At 40.3% G+C, this 16,661-nt stretch overlaps 1 protein-coding gene across 1 annotated transcript in view; it reads right to left on the minus strand.

Moving 5' to 3' along the window:
- Positions 1-1,247: 1,247 nt before the first annotated feature.
- Positions 1,248-16,661, minus strand: part of LOC127453332 (four and a half LIM domains protein 3-like) — a 72,586-nt gene continuing 57,172 nt past the window's right edge. The window contains exons 3-6 of the mRNA XM_051719664.1: positions 14,704-14,878; positions 11,245-11,414; positions 3,018-3,204; positions 1,248-2,901 (exon numbers count right to left, since the gene is read on the minus strand). Coding sequence (XP_051575624.1) covers positions 2,750-2,901; positions 3,018-3,204; positions 11,245-11,414; positions 14,704-14,878 — 684 coding nt within the window. The 3' untranslated portion in view covers positions 1,248-2,749. The remainder of the gene's footprint in view (positions 2,902-3,017; positions 3,205-11,244; positions 11,415-14,703; positions 14,879-16,661) is intronic.

The raw sequence follows: 16,661 nt of genomic DNA on the forward strand, positions 1-16,661 counted from the left end.
CTGCTGTGGTCCGCCAGGAGGTGGCGAATGTTCCTGCTGCCAACCGCCAAGAGGTGGCGGCCAAGGGACGGCTGAGCAAGTCCATTGCCATTGCCTGGCATCCAGCTGGCTGAGGACCGGGTGGGCGCCATGGACGGGATCCATAGTTTTTTTATTTCCCTTCTCTCTTTTTCTTTCTCTCTCTCTCTCTCTCTCTCTCCTCTATCAGGCTCTCTCTTTCTCTCTCCCCTCATCCTGCTCATGTTCCCAGGAGGCGGGGGAGACCAGCCAGTGGCGAAATGGCTGGAAGGGCAACACCTCCCCTCCAGGAATGGTGGTGGGGGTTGTAAGTCAGGCCGGATGGTTCCCTGGCCTGAACTGGGCATTGGGGGTATGTGATGAGGAGGAGGGCGTGGCCGGGCCGGAAGGATGGACACCTGGCTCTTAGTTACTTCAATCAGCTGGGAGGGGGATAAGGAGGAACTGGAGAAACCATTTCGGGAGAGAGAGAGAGAGAGAGAGAGAGAGAGAGAGAGAGAGAGATGCACGAGGAGCTGTGTGTGTGCGTCAATGTTTGTGTTGTGTCTGATTAAAAGTCTTTGTGATTGTTCACCCGGTTCCTACCTCCTTCTTTCCGATAAGCAAGAGACCTTTTTGCCACACCATATGATTCTTTTAACCCTCCTCCACTGCCTTATACTAGCCCTCTTTTTTTCCCATAAACTTCTGCACTGTATATGTAACTGAACCCCAATGGAAGTGTGATGGACCAGCTCCAAAAATCTTCCCTCTCTCTCTTTCTGAGTCGTTGTCTCATTTTAGTTTTCTGCATTTTTCTCCCACGTGCTCTCCCGACTTTCACCATACGGCCTCACTCCCCTCCCCCACCATCTCCCACTCTTCTCTTCCATTTCCTTCTTTGGTGAAAAAGCTGAAAAAGAGAAGGGGAGGAAGACCTTCAATAGTGTTGAGAGGGAGCGGATTTGGCCACGTGTTTGTTTTGAGTTCATATGCCTCATCACGGCGAAGAAATAGCACACTCAGCACATTAGCACACACATCTAGAGGCACAAGGTAACCCCAAATAAGTCTAAGATTGAAGACCTCTGTGGGTAGTAGGCGCTCGGGTATGTAATTGAAAGTCTTTTGCCTAAACTAAGTCAACGAGATGGTGTAGTCAGCAGTCTTTTTATATCACTTACTAATATATTTTTGGTGCTTCTGCAGAATCTAGTCTTAGAAAAAAATGACATTATAATTTAATTAGTTTATATTTTTTTAATCACAAACAATCTATAAACACATTTAAAAAATGAAATTAATATTTTACCACACCTCAAACGTCCAAAGCTTGAATCATGTATCAAGAAATATACATTAGCCAACTGTTAACTCTCCTGCTTCAAAGCTTATAGTGAATATATAGTTATACATTTAGAAGTATTTTGAGTGTCAAACTAGTAAAATTGCCATCAATAAAAAATAAACAATGATCATTGTCTAAGCTGGATTGAAGTAAAAAGAACAAAGTTGGACAACATGCATACTATCATTTTGACAATGACAATGACACAAATGTAATCACTTTTTTGATCGTTCATTCACTCTTAACACAGAGAAGACATATGTTTGTAAAAAAATAAGAAATGATGACTGTAGATGCCATAATGTAGACAAATTAATTATATAAAAAATTTAAGAATAGAACATGAACAAAGAATAGTACATAGTTTGTGTACTGTATATACAGTGTATGCGTGCTATATCTTGGAGTTTTGTGCTTCTACAGATAATTCAAGCCATAGTGCAAATGCAAGTCCATCTTCCACCTGTATACAAAATGCACATCAAACTTCATTTTCCCACACATCTTTGGACCTCTCCGACAGTAATTGCAATGCATTTGTGGAAGACTCCATTAGTTTGAATGCATGTGCATTGAATCGTATTTTGATGCCGAGGACAAATTCTGCTAAGAAACAGCTCAATTAACAACATTGTTCAACATCTGGTCACATATTTATTGACACATAATGTATGTTGTGTTAATGTTTAGATCTTTGACATGTACCCAGGCAAACAAAACTAGTCGTGCATTCCCTCCTGTTATTACACTTTGCTTGGCATGGAGTAGTTGGAACAATTCTAAATGGGTTTTCAGCCACTTTAACAGAACATCAAACCTTATGACCTTTTGGTGTTTATGAAGGGATCTGTTTGAGTTCTTTTACAGGCTGCAAACACTACATCCACCCATTAATGACTCTTACCAGCCAAATGACAGTTCTGGCTGGCCAGGAAAAATAGAGAAGATGGGAATAACTAGTAGACAGACTCAAAGAAATAAAAGTGATATTTTTATCTCGGCATAGAAACCTAACAAATGTATGGAGTGTTGATTCTGGATTGTGTAACGAAAAAAGTGTCGCAGGCACTACGAAGGCCCATTGCTGCATTGCTTTCACATCTCAACGCCAATCTTTGGTGCATCTTTTTTTAAAGTCTCATTTATCCAATCGTAAACCAGGTAGCCTGTTCTGCCAAAACAAACTATTCTTAGTAAACAGTGGGTAAATCCTCCAGTGTTTTGCATTTGTGCTTGTGGAGCCTTCTATGTTTGAATATTTTGGCAAAGCTTAGAGAGCTTTGTGTGGTTTGCTGTGTTTCTCAGCATGAGCGTGAAATGAGAGGAAATAAGAGACATGTGCATGTATATGCAAGCATGTGTATTTGTAATAGTAAAGAAACGTGTGAAGATGGGAGTTCTGTTCTATAGATTGCTGTTGCAGCTGTGACAGAGGATCTCGTCTCTCTCGGGGAAGAAGCCGGCACCCACTAGGGAAACAGAGCATCTAGAGCAGGTGAAGCAAGGCTGGTGCCATTGTCGGTCCTCAAATGAGATGTACTTCCCTCCGCCAAAACCTATACCATAAAGGATCGAAATATTTGGTCAAAAACATTAAGCTGGTTTAATGTCTCACTGGTATTTTTATTATGTCTCACTGGTATTTTTATTATTTTTATTATGTTCCTCTTACCTGTGATGGGTTTGTTACAAGTTTCGCATTTCTTGGCATAGAGGTTGCCAAAGCATTTGATGCAGTATGGGCTGTCGTCACGGGAAGTGAAGTGTTGGCCAGCTAACTGGACTTTACAGCTTGTGCAGACGAAGCACTCTTTATGCCATGGCTCATCCCTATAGGTGACACCACCTTTTGCTAAGGCCTGAATTCATCAAAGACATAAAGTAACCTGTAAGCAAGTGCTTCTGATATACAATATTACCCAAACCAATTAAATTGGTGTGAAAATAAATGACATGCACAATTATTGATTTGGCATTTACCAACCTTCTGTTGTTGCAACAAGACCTAAATAGCTCAGCTGTTGGCCATGCAACTTTACAATGGCTTAAGTGTCCAAATTCTTTTTCTCAGCAAAAAAAATGTAGTAACTTAAGCCACACTTAAATGTATGAATGTAACTTCATTAGATAACAACATATCAAATCAAGAGGCAGCTATTTTAACGAATACAGGCACACATACTGACCCTGTCCCAACTGGCACTTGTATTGAGACTTGCAGTCTTGTAACCTTAATTTGCGTGTTCCCGTGAAGTCTACGAGGCCCATTTTACATTTTAGCACTCAGAGGGGTGCTCACGAGCACCCCCTTTGCACCTTCAATGCGCCCTTTGGCTGAGCCCGCATCAGTGCGAGCACCACAGCGGACTACTACTGAACAGACCACGCTGCTGATCCTCATGACCAATCACAACAGACTGGAGTTTCCATGTAGGAAGAAAAATCATGGCGGATGAGGCAATGTCAGTTGCGGATTAAATAAACATTTTTGTTTTATTTCATTTTCCAGAGATATGGAATTACTCATATTCAGTTTTTATTGAATAGTTTTTAAGAAGTTTTACGTTCATAAAAGTAACCAACCTAAAACTAAAACTTTGCTTTTGTTGTTTCAAAAAGGATTTTAGAATTATTGTGAGTCTCTAAAACATTAAGACATGAGGAAGTACGTTCCTATACATAGCTTTAGTTTGTAAGATTGCTTATATTTATTGATATAGCAACATTCTGTCTAACAGTGAGGCTGTGTGTATTTTAAAATTATTTTTGCAATCTATGGCTGTGTCTCGTTTGGAAGGCTGCATGCTAGGTAGGACGTGTCCTTTGAAGGCTGCAGTATACCGAGCGTCCTCCTTTAAACAAATCTGGTTTAAATGAGATGGTCTTCATAGGACAAATGGAAACGGAATGTAACATGGTTGCTATGACAGCACGCCACTCTTTAACAAGTGCAAGCGCTTCGAGTGAGAAGGTAAAGTCCCTCTGGAAGGGAATGTATGAGGTACATTTTAGGAGAGTTATAATGATGTAAAGAGAAAAGAAAATAGATTTTACAGGTGTACTTTTAGTCTAATACTTTATTTTAATTATATATTAATATAATTATACATATTATATACTCTGCACTCATCTACCGAGGTATTTCAATTTGGAAATTGACATTCCTTGCATTTGAACATCATATTTACGGGCAAATTGGCATAATTTTGTTTTTGACATTTCCGTTGAAGCAAAGAATTGTGGGTTGTGAGTGCCCACGAAGGACACACCTCATGCATCCTCCGAATTCCCGTGAAAAAAAGTTGCATTCGAAGGCTGCATGCGAAGTGTCCTACTCACTTTTCTGAAACGAGACAGCCTCGATGACGTATTCAGCCGACAAATGCGACCTCCGGAGGATGCATCCTTCCAAACGAGTCACAGCCCATGGCAATGTGTGAGACATATGTTCTCCTTTCTATGAATTTGACTAAGCACCTGCCTGTAACCATCCATGTGTCTAAATCATGTTTATTTTTTCTCTAAATATTTAAACAATGGGGTTTTGTTGCTGTAGTTATATGTGCGCTTTGTTTTTCAGAGGTTCTTGATTAAATTATCTAATGCTTTATTGTCAGTGTGTTGCTTGAAATGATTTAATAAAAACAAATATTCACGTGTGAGTTTAAAGTGTGTTCTTTTACCCTATCTATCAATGTCTTGACTTTTTATAATAATAATTTGTAAAACTGCATGTATGTGAGAAACATAACGTATAAAAATATGTCATCTGATTGTAGTCTTGAAGTCTGTCCCAAATGCACAGTTTTAAGACTCATGCACCCTCATGGACATGCTGACTAGCGCCCCATCGGTCTGCACTCACTTACATCACCAAATTCTGCACTCAGAGAAAGACTGCAAGGGCTTAGGGTGCCATTTGGGACAGAGCCACTATCAATCTCCACTTTCACATTCTTCTTCTTTTGTTTTTGGCAATTCTCAGTCTTTATGCATATCACCACCTACTGGGCAGAGAGGAGAATTTATAGAAAAAGGGACTTAAATATTGATCTGTTTCTCACCCACACCTATCATATCGCTTCTATTCTGAAAAAATAATTTTTACCACTGGAATCTTATGGATTACTTTTATGCAGCCTTTATGTGCATTTTGGAGCTTCACAGTGTATCCATTTGTCATACCTGAGTAAAAGTAAAGATACCTTCATGGAAATTGACTCAAGTAAAAGTTAAAGTAGCTCATGAGAAAATGACTTAAGTAAAAGTATTAAACTGATATTAAATTTACTTAAGTATCAAAAGTACAAGTAAACTGCATAAATTACAGAACAGTTCATTAAACCCATGGCAACTTATTTGATTGGTGGTGCTCATCATTTACTCACCCTCATGCCATCCCAGATGAGTATGACTTTCTATCATCTGCAGAACACATACAAAGATGTTTAGAATAATATTTCAGCTCGATAGTTCAATTCAATGCAAGTGAATGGTGGCCATACATTTCAAGCTACAAAAAGCACATTAAGGGAGCGTAAAGTTATCCATACTACTACAGTGGTTAAATCCATGTTCACTGAAGCGATTCAGTTGGTTTTGGATAAGAACAAACCAAACAGTAACTCATTTTCACTGTATATCTTGCTATTTTAATCTCTAGGCACGACCATGATTTCAAGCTTGATTTCACTTTCTAGTGCTTGACACATGTGCAGAGCCCTAGATGGTGCTATAGGAAGTGTAATTGAGCTTGAAATCCTGATTGCCAAGGAGACCGCTAATGTCAAGATTTATAGTCATATTTTGGTCTATTCTCACCCAAAACCAATTGGATCCATTCAGAAGACATTGGTGAAACCACTGGAGTCTTATGGATTACTCTTATGCTGCATTTATGTGCTTTTTGGAGCTTCAAAGGTCTGGCCACTATTCACTTACATTGAATTGACCTACATAACATACGATATGCTTTTGAAAATCTTTTTTTGCTTGTGTTCTGCAGAAAAAAAAAAAAAATGAAAGTCATACACATCTTGGATCGAATGAGGGTGAGAAAATTATGAGAGAAATGAACTTTCCCTTTAATGGTGCATTCAAGTCACATCAGAATGATCATATTTATGGGATGAGTGTAAATGAACACCACAGTCCATAAAAACTGGAACATTGAAGGGGGGAGTTGAGTCATATTAGTGACCAGAACAGAGACTTGAGGGGTGGGCTCTTTTCATTTGGGCCAATAAGCAACCACCCAGAACACCCTGACAACTGCATAGCAATGTGCTGAAACACAGTTAAAACAACTTAGCAACAGCATAGCAACAACCTGGCAACAACATACTGTAGCAATGCGCCAAAACACACAGCAGAGATCACCTTGACAACTTCATAGCATGCCCTAGCAACCATCCAGAAAACCCTAGTTACCACATACTGTAGCATAAATGTGCTACAAAGAAACAACCACCAGAAAACTAGTTTTGCACAAACACCATTCATCTTCATAAAATATAAAAATTAATATTGTTGGACAATTTCATGAGCACTGGCAATTATTCATACACATCATACCTTGTTTAAATGTAAAATGTAAACGCATGTGATTTACTTTTATATGAACAGGTCTCCTGGAAATGCAGGAGACTGATTGCACATAACTTCATTATCTAGATGGCTCAAGTCATGTCTGACTCAATATTGCAGTTTTTTGTTTGTTTTGTCTACAATTCCTATGTTTTTTTGTCTTGGATGTTGTCTGCCTTATTGTCTACGATAGACAAACACTTTTGGACATTGGCTCTGCAATAGTACACCGAAAACCGGACTTTAAATACCTCAATGCTGACATGCTGTTTACAAACACGACAGCGGAGCCCTTTGTCTGGGTAGCCCGGCCGCAGAAACGCAACCTTAGTCATCAGACTAAGACGTCGCGCAAATCGACCCCCGCTACCCAGTATTCTACTGGCAAATGTTCAGTAACCATGGATTAATAGTGATGTTCATGCGGCACTTAATGCGCGGACCTCCGCTTTTAATTCTGGGAACGCGGAGGAGCAAAACTATCAGAGCAGCCAAACGCCAGTACAGGGACAAGATTGAAGGACAGTTCAACACCACCAACTCTAGAAGCATGTGGCAGGGAATTAATATCATCACTGACTTCAAAGGGAATAAAAACTCCGCTGTGAACACCACTGCCTCTCTCCCAGATGAGCGTAATACTTTTTATGCTCGTTTCAATAGAAATAACACCACCCTCGTGGAGAGAGCTCTCGCGGCCGAAGCTACAGAGGTTAGTTCACTCTCCGTCTCTGTAGCGGATGTAACCCGATCCTTCCGAAAGGTGAATATCCGTAAAGCCGCGTCATCAGAGCATGCGCGAACCAACTGGCTGGTGTTTTTACAGACATTTTCAACCTTTCCCATTCTTTGTCTGTAGTCCCCACATGCTTTAAAATGTCCACCATTGTGCCTATACCAAAACAATCCAAAATCACTTGCTTAAATGACTGGTGTCCTGTTGCTCTGACCCCCATCATCAGCAAATGCTTTGAGAGACTAATCAGAGATTACATCTGCTCTGTGCTGCCCACCTCACTGGACTCACTGCAGTTTGCATATCGCAACAATCGCTCCACTGATGATGCCATTGCATATACACTACACACTGCTCTCCCCACCTGTAAAAAAGGAACACATATGTGAGAATGCTGTTTGTAGACTACAGCTCAGCATTCAGCACCATAGTGCCCTCCAAGCTTGATGAGAAACTCCGGGCTCTGGGCTTAAACAGCTCGCTGTGCAGCTGGATCCTGGACTTCCTGTCAAGCAGATGCCAGATGGTTAGAATGGGCAGCAACATCTCCTCATCACTGACCCTCAACACTGGAGCCCCACAGGGCTGTGTTCTCAGCCCACTACTGTATTCCTTGTACACACATGACTGTGTGGCAACACATAGCTCCAATGCCATCATTAAGTTTGCTGATGATATGACGGTGGTAGATCTGATCACTGACAATGATGAAACAGCCTACAGAGAGGAGGTGCACACTCTGACACGCTGGTGTCAGGAGCACAACCTCTCCCTCAACGTCAGCAAGAAAAATTAGCTTGTGGTGGATTTCAGGAGAAGAGAAAGAGAACACAGCCCCATCACCATTAATGGAGCACCGGTGGAGAGAGTCAGCAGCTTCAAGGTCCTCGGTGTCCACATCACTGAGGAACTCACATGGTCCGTCCACACTGAGGCCGTTGTTAAGTAGGCTCACCAGCGCCTATTCTTCCTGAGACGGCTGTGGAGGTTTGGAATGGACCACCACATCCTCACACGGTTCTACACCAGCACTGTAGAGATCACTGCCCTCAACCGCAAAGCCCTGCAAAGGGTGGTGTGAACTGCCAAACACATCATTGGAGGTGAGCTTCCCTCCCTCCAGGACGTATATACCAAGATCATCAGAGACTCCAGCCACCCGAGCCATGGGCTGCTCTCACTGCTACCATCTGGTGGGCGGTATCGCAGCATCAGGACCCACACCAGCCGACTCCATGACAGCTTCTTCCCCCAAGCCTACAAACTTTTGAACTCTTGATCTCTCATGATCAAAATACATCAGCAATGCACTTTTTTAATCTTACACTGGACTGTCATAAATTATATTCTCTCTTAACAACACAATGGCAACTGACTATCAACCGACAGCCTGAATATCAATACAGCACAATACAACCTACTGTATATTTTATATACACTTTATATTCTATTTTTATTGTATGTATACTATTCTATTTTTATTGTGTATGTGTGTTCTATATTGTGTGTATTGTATACTGTACATTGTATATTATTATTTGTATATTGTGTTGTGTGTAATTATGTGTACACTGAGATGGTCAAAGGTTTTGAAACACTTACTCATTCTTTATTATAAATTTCTTTTCACATTTAGAATAATAGTAAAGTCATCAAAACTATGGAAATAACATAAATGGAACTATGGGAATTATGTTGTGACTAAAAATCCAAAATAAATCAAAACTGTGTTATATTTTAGCATCTTCAAAGTAGTCACCCTTTGCCTAGAATTTGCAGACATGTACTCTTGACATTTTCTCAACCAACTTCTTGAGGTATCACCCTGGGATGATTTTTAAACAGTATTGAAGGAGTTCCCATCTATGTTGGGCACTTATTGGCTGCATTTCTTTATTATTTGGTTCAAGTCATCAATTTCAAAAACTTTTTTTTTAAATTAAATTTTAGTTTTATAATAAAATAAATTAATATGGTGCCACAATTATATTTTTGTCTACAAAACTAATTTCAAACATTTAAGCATACGCCTTCAGATCAAAAGATTTTTAAGATCATGAGAAACATGATCTTAAAGTGTTTCAAAACTTTTGACTGGTAGTGTATATTAGATATGTAAATTGTGTTGTGTTAATTTGATGTTTATTGTAAATTGGTATATGTTTCATCACTGTCATGACTGCTATGTTGCTCGGAACTGCACCCAAGACTTTCACCCACTGTTGCACTTGTGTATATTGTTGAGTGACAATAAAGGGATTTGATTTGATTTGATAACAGCTTTCATAATGTTTAAGCCTAAACTTATCAAATTAGTCAAAAAAACTTACATGAGCAGTTTCTTGTCTTCCCCAGTGCTGACAGACGATGGAACACATAATCTGGTGTGCGCTTCGCTTGTGATTTTGATTCAGATTCGTTATTCACAAAACGAATAATTCAGACTGCTTTTTTAATCTTTTTGTTGTTCAAAGGAATCAAATTTAAAAGATTCAACTCAAATGATTCTTTCAACAAATCACACATTACTATCACCGACCTGCATGCATTTTTGCATGTACACCTGTTTTTTTAGTAACGAAAGGGTCTGGAGAAATTTATCGGAGTAAAAGTATACATTTTCTCTTCAAAATGTAGTGATTTGAAAGTAAAAGTTCAAAGAAATATTTATACTCAAGTAAAGTACAAATATTAAAAAAACAGTACTTAAGTACAGTAACGAAGTATTTGTACTTAGTTACTATACACCTCTGGTGCTTCAGAGCTGACATATTCTTCTAAAAATGTTCGTTTGTGGTCAGCAGCAGAAAGAAAATCATTCACATCTGGGATGGCATGAGGATGAGTAAATGATGAGAGATTTTTGGGTGAACTACCTCTTAAAGTGTGTTCTCTTAGTTCTAATAGCAAACTAACATTAAGTTGGTTTGATATTTTGTTATCTAATACAATGATATTCATAATTTCATTGGGAAATGGGAATTGCATGTCAAAACACTTTTTGGAGCTATGCTTAAAATGTTTTACATTCATATAATGTATGTTAAGGATGTGGAAGTGGGTGAAAAGCTTGCTGTCTGTAATGAAGTACTAGAGCATGAGACTTGGTTCAGGTTCTTAGATCTCCTAGACATAAATATGGAGAGAAAAGGAGGAGGGGCACTATGAGAACTGTTGAAAGTAATGAGGTAAGCACCTGTTTATATATCCTTATCGTCTTTATCATAATGACTATTGGGGATGATATGAATATGCTCATTGTGAACTTGCATTAGGAGCTCCATTAAGACCTGCTACAAATGTAGAAATAATCATATGATCCATAAGATGTAATAGACAATAAATATTTTTTGTTTGATTTTTATTGAGCTGTAGAGCCAAGACACTGCCACCTCCAAACAGACTTTGGTCTGTCTAAACAGGATGTGAAATTGACAGTCTGAGTTAATCAGTAACCAGCATGAGAGTCTCCGATATCCGACAGGAAGGAGAATTCGTGGAGGAATGTGTGCGTGGGCTGATGAGGAACACATGGTTACGTATTACAGATGGAGGAGCTGTGTGTAGTCCCACTAACCTGTTTACATTGAGTACAGCGTGGTGCGAACTTGTTCTCATAACAGGGTACACAGTAGTATTCATCTTTATCTGGGATAAAGGACTTGGAGCCGATTGGCTGTTGACAGCTGTTGCAAATGAAACAGCCCTCATGCCATGTGGAGCCAGCATACTCTAGCTTCCTGGTGCCTGTGAGAGAGGAAAGGGAGAGAGGGAGAGAATTGTTTCTTTTAAAACAAACAATTGTCTTCTATTTTACTTATTTTATTGTTTTCCTTAGAAAACAATGTAACAATTATGTCAAATTTGCTTAACGTTTACTTTTATTATTATTATTATTATTATTTGTTTTTATAATTATTTTCTTTGACATTTTCCCCGGACCTTATAGCACCCTCTTGTGGCCCCCAGGGACCTCAGTTTTAAAACCCCTAATCTAGACATCTCAGAACATTTTATCACAAGATCTATAACTTTACAACTAAAATAAATAATAAATGAAAATCACTTTTATCAATTTTCCCGTAATGAAACATTATTCTTTGTTATGGCACAATGTACACACCAGTTCATCGATGGAGCCAGAGCCAGTGCCCAGTCTGGCCCAATTCCATGCATTTTTTTCCACCGGGAAAAAAGGTGGTTCTTGGCCAGAAATTTTGGCTTTGCAATGGCTGCTTAAATCTACTGGTCTTGGACGTCAAGGTATACAGTAAATTGTGTGTTATTGATTGCTATAAATATTTTGTATAGTTAAATAACTAATCACTATCAAAGCCAAATTGTGATACTGAATTGAATTAAAGACACTAAATTAAATGACTTTTAATGTTCTCAAAACTGGGAAGCAAATAACATGATATACCATGTTTGTTTTTGGACAGGTTGCTAAGTAACAATCAGTTATGCCATTGTTCAATCACAACTCAATGGAAATTGACTTGTGCACCGGCTCTGGGACCAGAACCATTTTGATGAAAAAGGAATATAATACAATGAAGCCTTATTCATTGATGCACAAAAAGTCTTTACACTTCTGGAACCTTTTTAAGAGATCTAACTTGAGACTAGTTATCGCTGGGATTTCCCTACAAAAGACTAACTTGAGCTGTCTAAGTGACAACATGATGACCTGGCGATTAATGCCCATCAAATCATTAGGAGGTTTAAGGCTGACACTCATAATCCCCTAAACGTTCACACGTAACCCAGATCAAAAGCGGAGCACCTCCTTAAAGAGGCCCCATTACAAAAATCGCTGAAGCTTTACACAGAGAGCGAAAGATAAAGGTCGCAATCCCCCAGATAAAAGAAAGACATTTAGAAGAACTATCAAGTTACAATAGCGTCTTACTCAAGCTCAAAAATCATCACTGTCTGCACAAAGTATTGCCTGAGTGCGGCAGTAACTCATACCAAAATGTATGTCAGTGTCTATAAAAGTATATTCAGTGAAACAGAGAACTCCATCTACTGTCTTAACCTAACGATTAGGCCACTAACCATGTTATGCTGCTCTTTGAAAAATGGAGGCCTCAGGTAATACAAGTGAATTTAGTAAATCTGTGGCTGAATGTTTTTGCAGTATTACTGATTGTGTTAAGAATCTTAGTTTAGAATACTGCTTGATTTGTTCGCCGGATTCACTTTAAAGGAATAACTCTCCCCAAAATGAAAATTCTGTTATCATTTACTCACCTCCATGTAGGTCCCAAACATGTATGATGATTTCTTTTGTTGAGCACAAAAGCAGAAATTCTGAAACATTTCATGTTGCTCTTTTCCATATATTAAAAGTATACAATAACCAAGGGCTGCCAAGCTCTAAAAAGCACCATTAAAGTACCATAATAGCTGATTCATGCAATATATTTCAGGGAATAATGATAACAAGAAAGTGTCTAAAATATTGTCTTAATTTTGAACAGTTAATTTTTTTAATCATTTAAAACCGATCATACTTTGTTTTTGTGGAATTTTTCGCTTCAAAAGTGTTCTTGCTGTCTTTCCTTAAAATAGAAGCTACTTGGTTTGACATTTTGTTATCTAATGAAATGACATTCATACTTTTAAGTGTGGCTTCAGTGTCCAAATATTTTTTGGGGTCACTGTAAATTTATGCAAGCTTGCAAAATGTTTAAATTACATGGCCAACAGCTGAGCTGTTTAGTTTTGATAGCCACAACTTTTGGCCTGTTAGGTCATATGGCTTCAGAAGACTTGGAATAAAATGCATGAGTTGTATGGACTACTTTTATGGTGCTAATTTGTCCTTTTTGGACCTTTACACTCCCTGCTCACAATATGCTTTTTCATTAAAAATTATTTAAAATTTCTCCATCTGTGTTCCACAAAAGAAAGTCATACAGGTTTGAAACATGAGGGTGAGTAAATCATGACAGAATTTTCATTTTTCAGGTGTACTATTCCTTTAAAAATAACAGTCACAAATCATTTCACGTCAATAGGATGAAACAACATACGGAATATCTCTTGGACCGTTAACTACTTTTCAGGCTGATGCAGCCCTGCTGAAAGTTTACTGGCTTATCTTCTCCTGTCATCAGAGGCTTGGATGGCAGCCATACACTATGATTTGGTTGAGAGACAGCAAGCCAGGCAAACTGGCAATTATTTTGTTACATCTAACAAGGTACTCATTGCTCTCTCTCCCTCTCCTAGACATGCTGTTGGTACATTTGATTTACTTTGGCAGAACTTTTTCAACTTTTCCCCCTCTTCTCCTGATTTCCAAGCTCGTTCATGTTTGTGATAGTAATGTTATCTGTATACCTGTGGTCATGAGTTGCTGTCTCTTTGAGTACTGTGTAAAGACTTGTAGTCTTACACAACAGGAATGAGTGCCAAGGTGTGAAGGCACTAGGAAGGACAGACTTGAGGCCAGTCTGAACACAGCAGCCTGCAACTTTCAAGAAACGTCTTAAGGCACATATTTTCATGATTTGTTTATGACGAATGAACAAAAAAAACTCTTAAACTGTTCTTTTACTATTGTCTTCCTGTCTTTTCCTTTCATCTCTAGCCTTCTATGAGCAATTCTGGAACTTCGTATTACAGCACTTCTCATTTGACTGCATCCTTAGGATGTATTTCTCATTTTAAAATAATAGTTCACCCAAACATGAAAATGTTGTCATCATTTACTTACCCTTATGTTGTTTAAAACCTATATGGCTTTCTTTCTTCTGGGGAACACGAAAGGATTTTAAAGAATGTTGTGATTACTGATTTCCATACTATAGCAGTGGTCAGTGCCTCACTTTAAAGCTTAAAAAAGCAACCAAAAACATGGCAGTGAGCAAACAATGATAGAATTTTCATTTTTGGGTGAACTATTCCTTGAAGACACATTGGATAAAAGTGTATGCTAAATTAATAAATCTAAATAAAAGTAAGTAAGAAGGCACTGTCATGATTTAGCTCAAGACTGACTGTGGTGTGCTGATGTCATTCGTACCAGGCATGACGGTTTTATCACAGGCCACACATTTGGAGGAGAACTCATTGCAGTAGCAGTCGTTGCATAGAAGAGCATCGTCCTGACTGGTAAACGGCTCGTCGGCCAGTGAACGGTCACAGCGGAAACAGCGGAAGCAGTGCTCGTGGTAGTGACGGTCCTCATAAAACAGCTCCTGATGCACAGGGACACAATACATGGATGTTAATTTTTTGAAGGTAAAATACTTTCTCCTATCCCAGTTTATTATGCAGAAACAACTATAAGTATGCCATTTGTAGGTTGATTTGCCCAAAAAGTGAAAACACTGTGGTTCTGTGGCACTTTGTTTGTTTGAGCATCCTGGCCAGTAAAACACCATGACATTGGCTAACCAATGGCGAGAGTTTGGGGTGGGACTATAGGAGTGTTCAGAAAAACCTGTCAATCATTCACTTATTTTTAGCAATTCTGTTTGGTGATGCTAGTGGCACAGATACCCTTCAGCTTTAACTCATCAGGTTTTACTTGTCACATGCTGCAAGTTTGCCTATTGGAATATTTAAACTTTATGATGGTTTTAACAGGCGGGCTGACATAACAACAGTTCCCTATCTGTCACTCACTCGACGTTGGTGTCGATGTAGTGACACTAGGGGTCACTCTTGGGAGCCCGAGACACCTCTGGTCTTTGATAAAAGGTCAATGAAAATTGGCGAGTGGTATTTGCATGCCACTCCCCCGGACATACGGGTATAAAAGGAGCTGGTATGCACATGCTGCACATGCTCATTGAGCTGAATATCACTGTTCATTCACCTCTGCTGGATCTGACCGCGCATTTCAGCGGCTTCTCCCTCCTCTGCACTGGTGCACTGCAGAGAACGCCCCTGGGCGCTTCGGCAGAAAAACTAGAGAGTATATTTTCTGAAAGAGCATTTTTCCCCTCTAAAAGAGTATATTTCTCTAAAAGAGCGCACACACGGAACGTCTTTTTAAAGACGTGTCTTTCTAAAGATGCCTTTCCGATTGTGTGTTATTCCTGGTTGCGGTCGTTATCTCTCAACTTCGGATGGTCATGATCGCTGTCTTTCGTGTCTGGGCGCGACCCACAAGGAAGCAGCGTTTGTGAATGGGTCATGTTCTCACTGCGAGAACATGACCATGGCAACGTTGTGGTCGCGGCTCCCCGCCTACGGGTATGAGGCCAGCGCGGCTAGCACTGGAGGCGATTTGGGGACCCCAATGGGATCGTCTCAGCCGGGTATCCCCCCGCGGACCTCCCATTCCCCAGCACGCTCGTCTGCCCCAATTGGGCTTCCGGATGAGTTCGCCAGCTCGTCGCAGGGCAAGTCTGGCTTCTTGTTCGGAGCTCGCGAAGATGATGAGCTCTCGAGCGCAGCATCAGAGAGCGGGCTTGTCCAGTCAGACGCAGAAGCCTCAGCTTGGACTTGGACCGACCTCTCGTTTCTTCGAGCAGGTGTTCCTCTAGAACTGGTCTTCAGGCATGTCGTGGTCACGACAGACGCCTCCAAGATGGGCCTGGGCGCTGTTTGCAACGGGCACGCAGCCGCTGGCCTCTGAACGGGTCCACGACTGCATTGGCACATCAACTGCCTCGAGTTACTGGCAATTCTGCTCGCCCTGTGGAGGTTCTGGCCATTGATCCAGGGCAAGCACGTGTTAGTTCGGACGGACAGCACGGCAGCGGTAGCATATGTCAACCGCCAAGGCGGTCTGTGCTCTCGCTGTATGTCACAACTCACCTGCCGTCTCCTCCTCCGGAGTCAGCAGCACTTCAAGTCGCTGTGAGCCACTCACATCCCGGGCAACCTCAGCACTACAGCGGACACGCTGTCATGGCAGGTTTCCCTCAAGGGAGAGTGGAGACTCCACACTCAGGTGGTCCAGCTGATTTGGAGTCGATTCGGACGGGCACAGGCGGACCTGTTCGCCTACCAAGAATCCTCCCACTGCCC

This window comes from Myxocyprinus asiaticus, chromosome 15 (assembly GCF_019703515.2).
Source record: "Myxocyprinus asiaticus isolate MX2 ecotype Aquarium Trade chromosome 15, UBuf_Myxa_2, whole genome shotgun sequence".
Lineage (NCBI taxonomy): Eukaryota > Metazoa > Chordata > Actinopteri > Cypriniformes > Catostomidae > Myxocyprinus > Myxocyprinus asiaticus.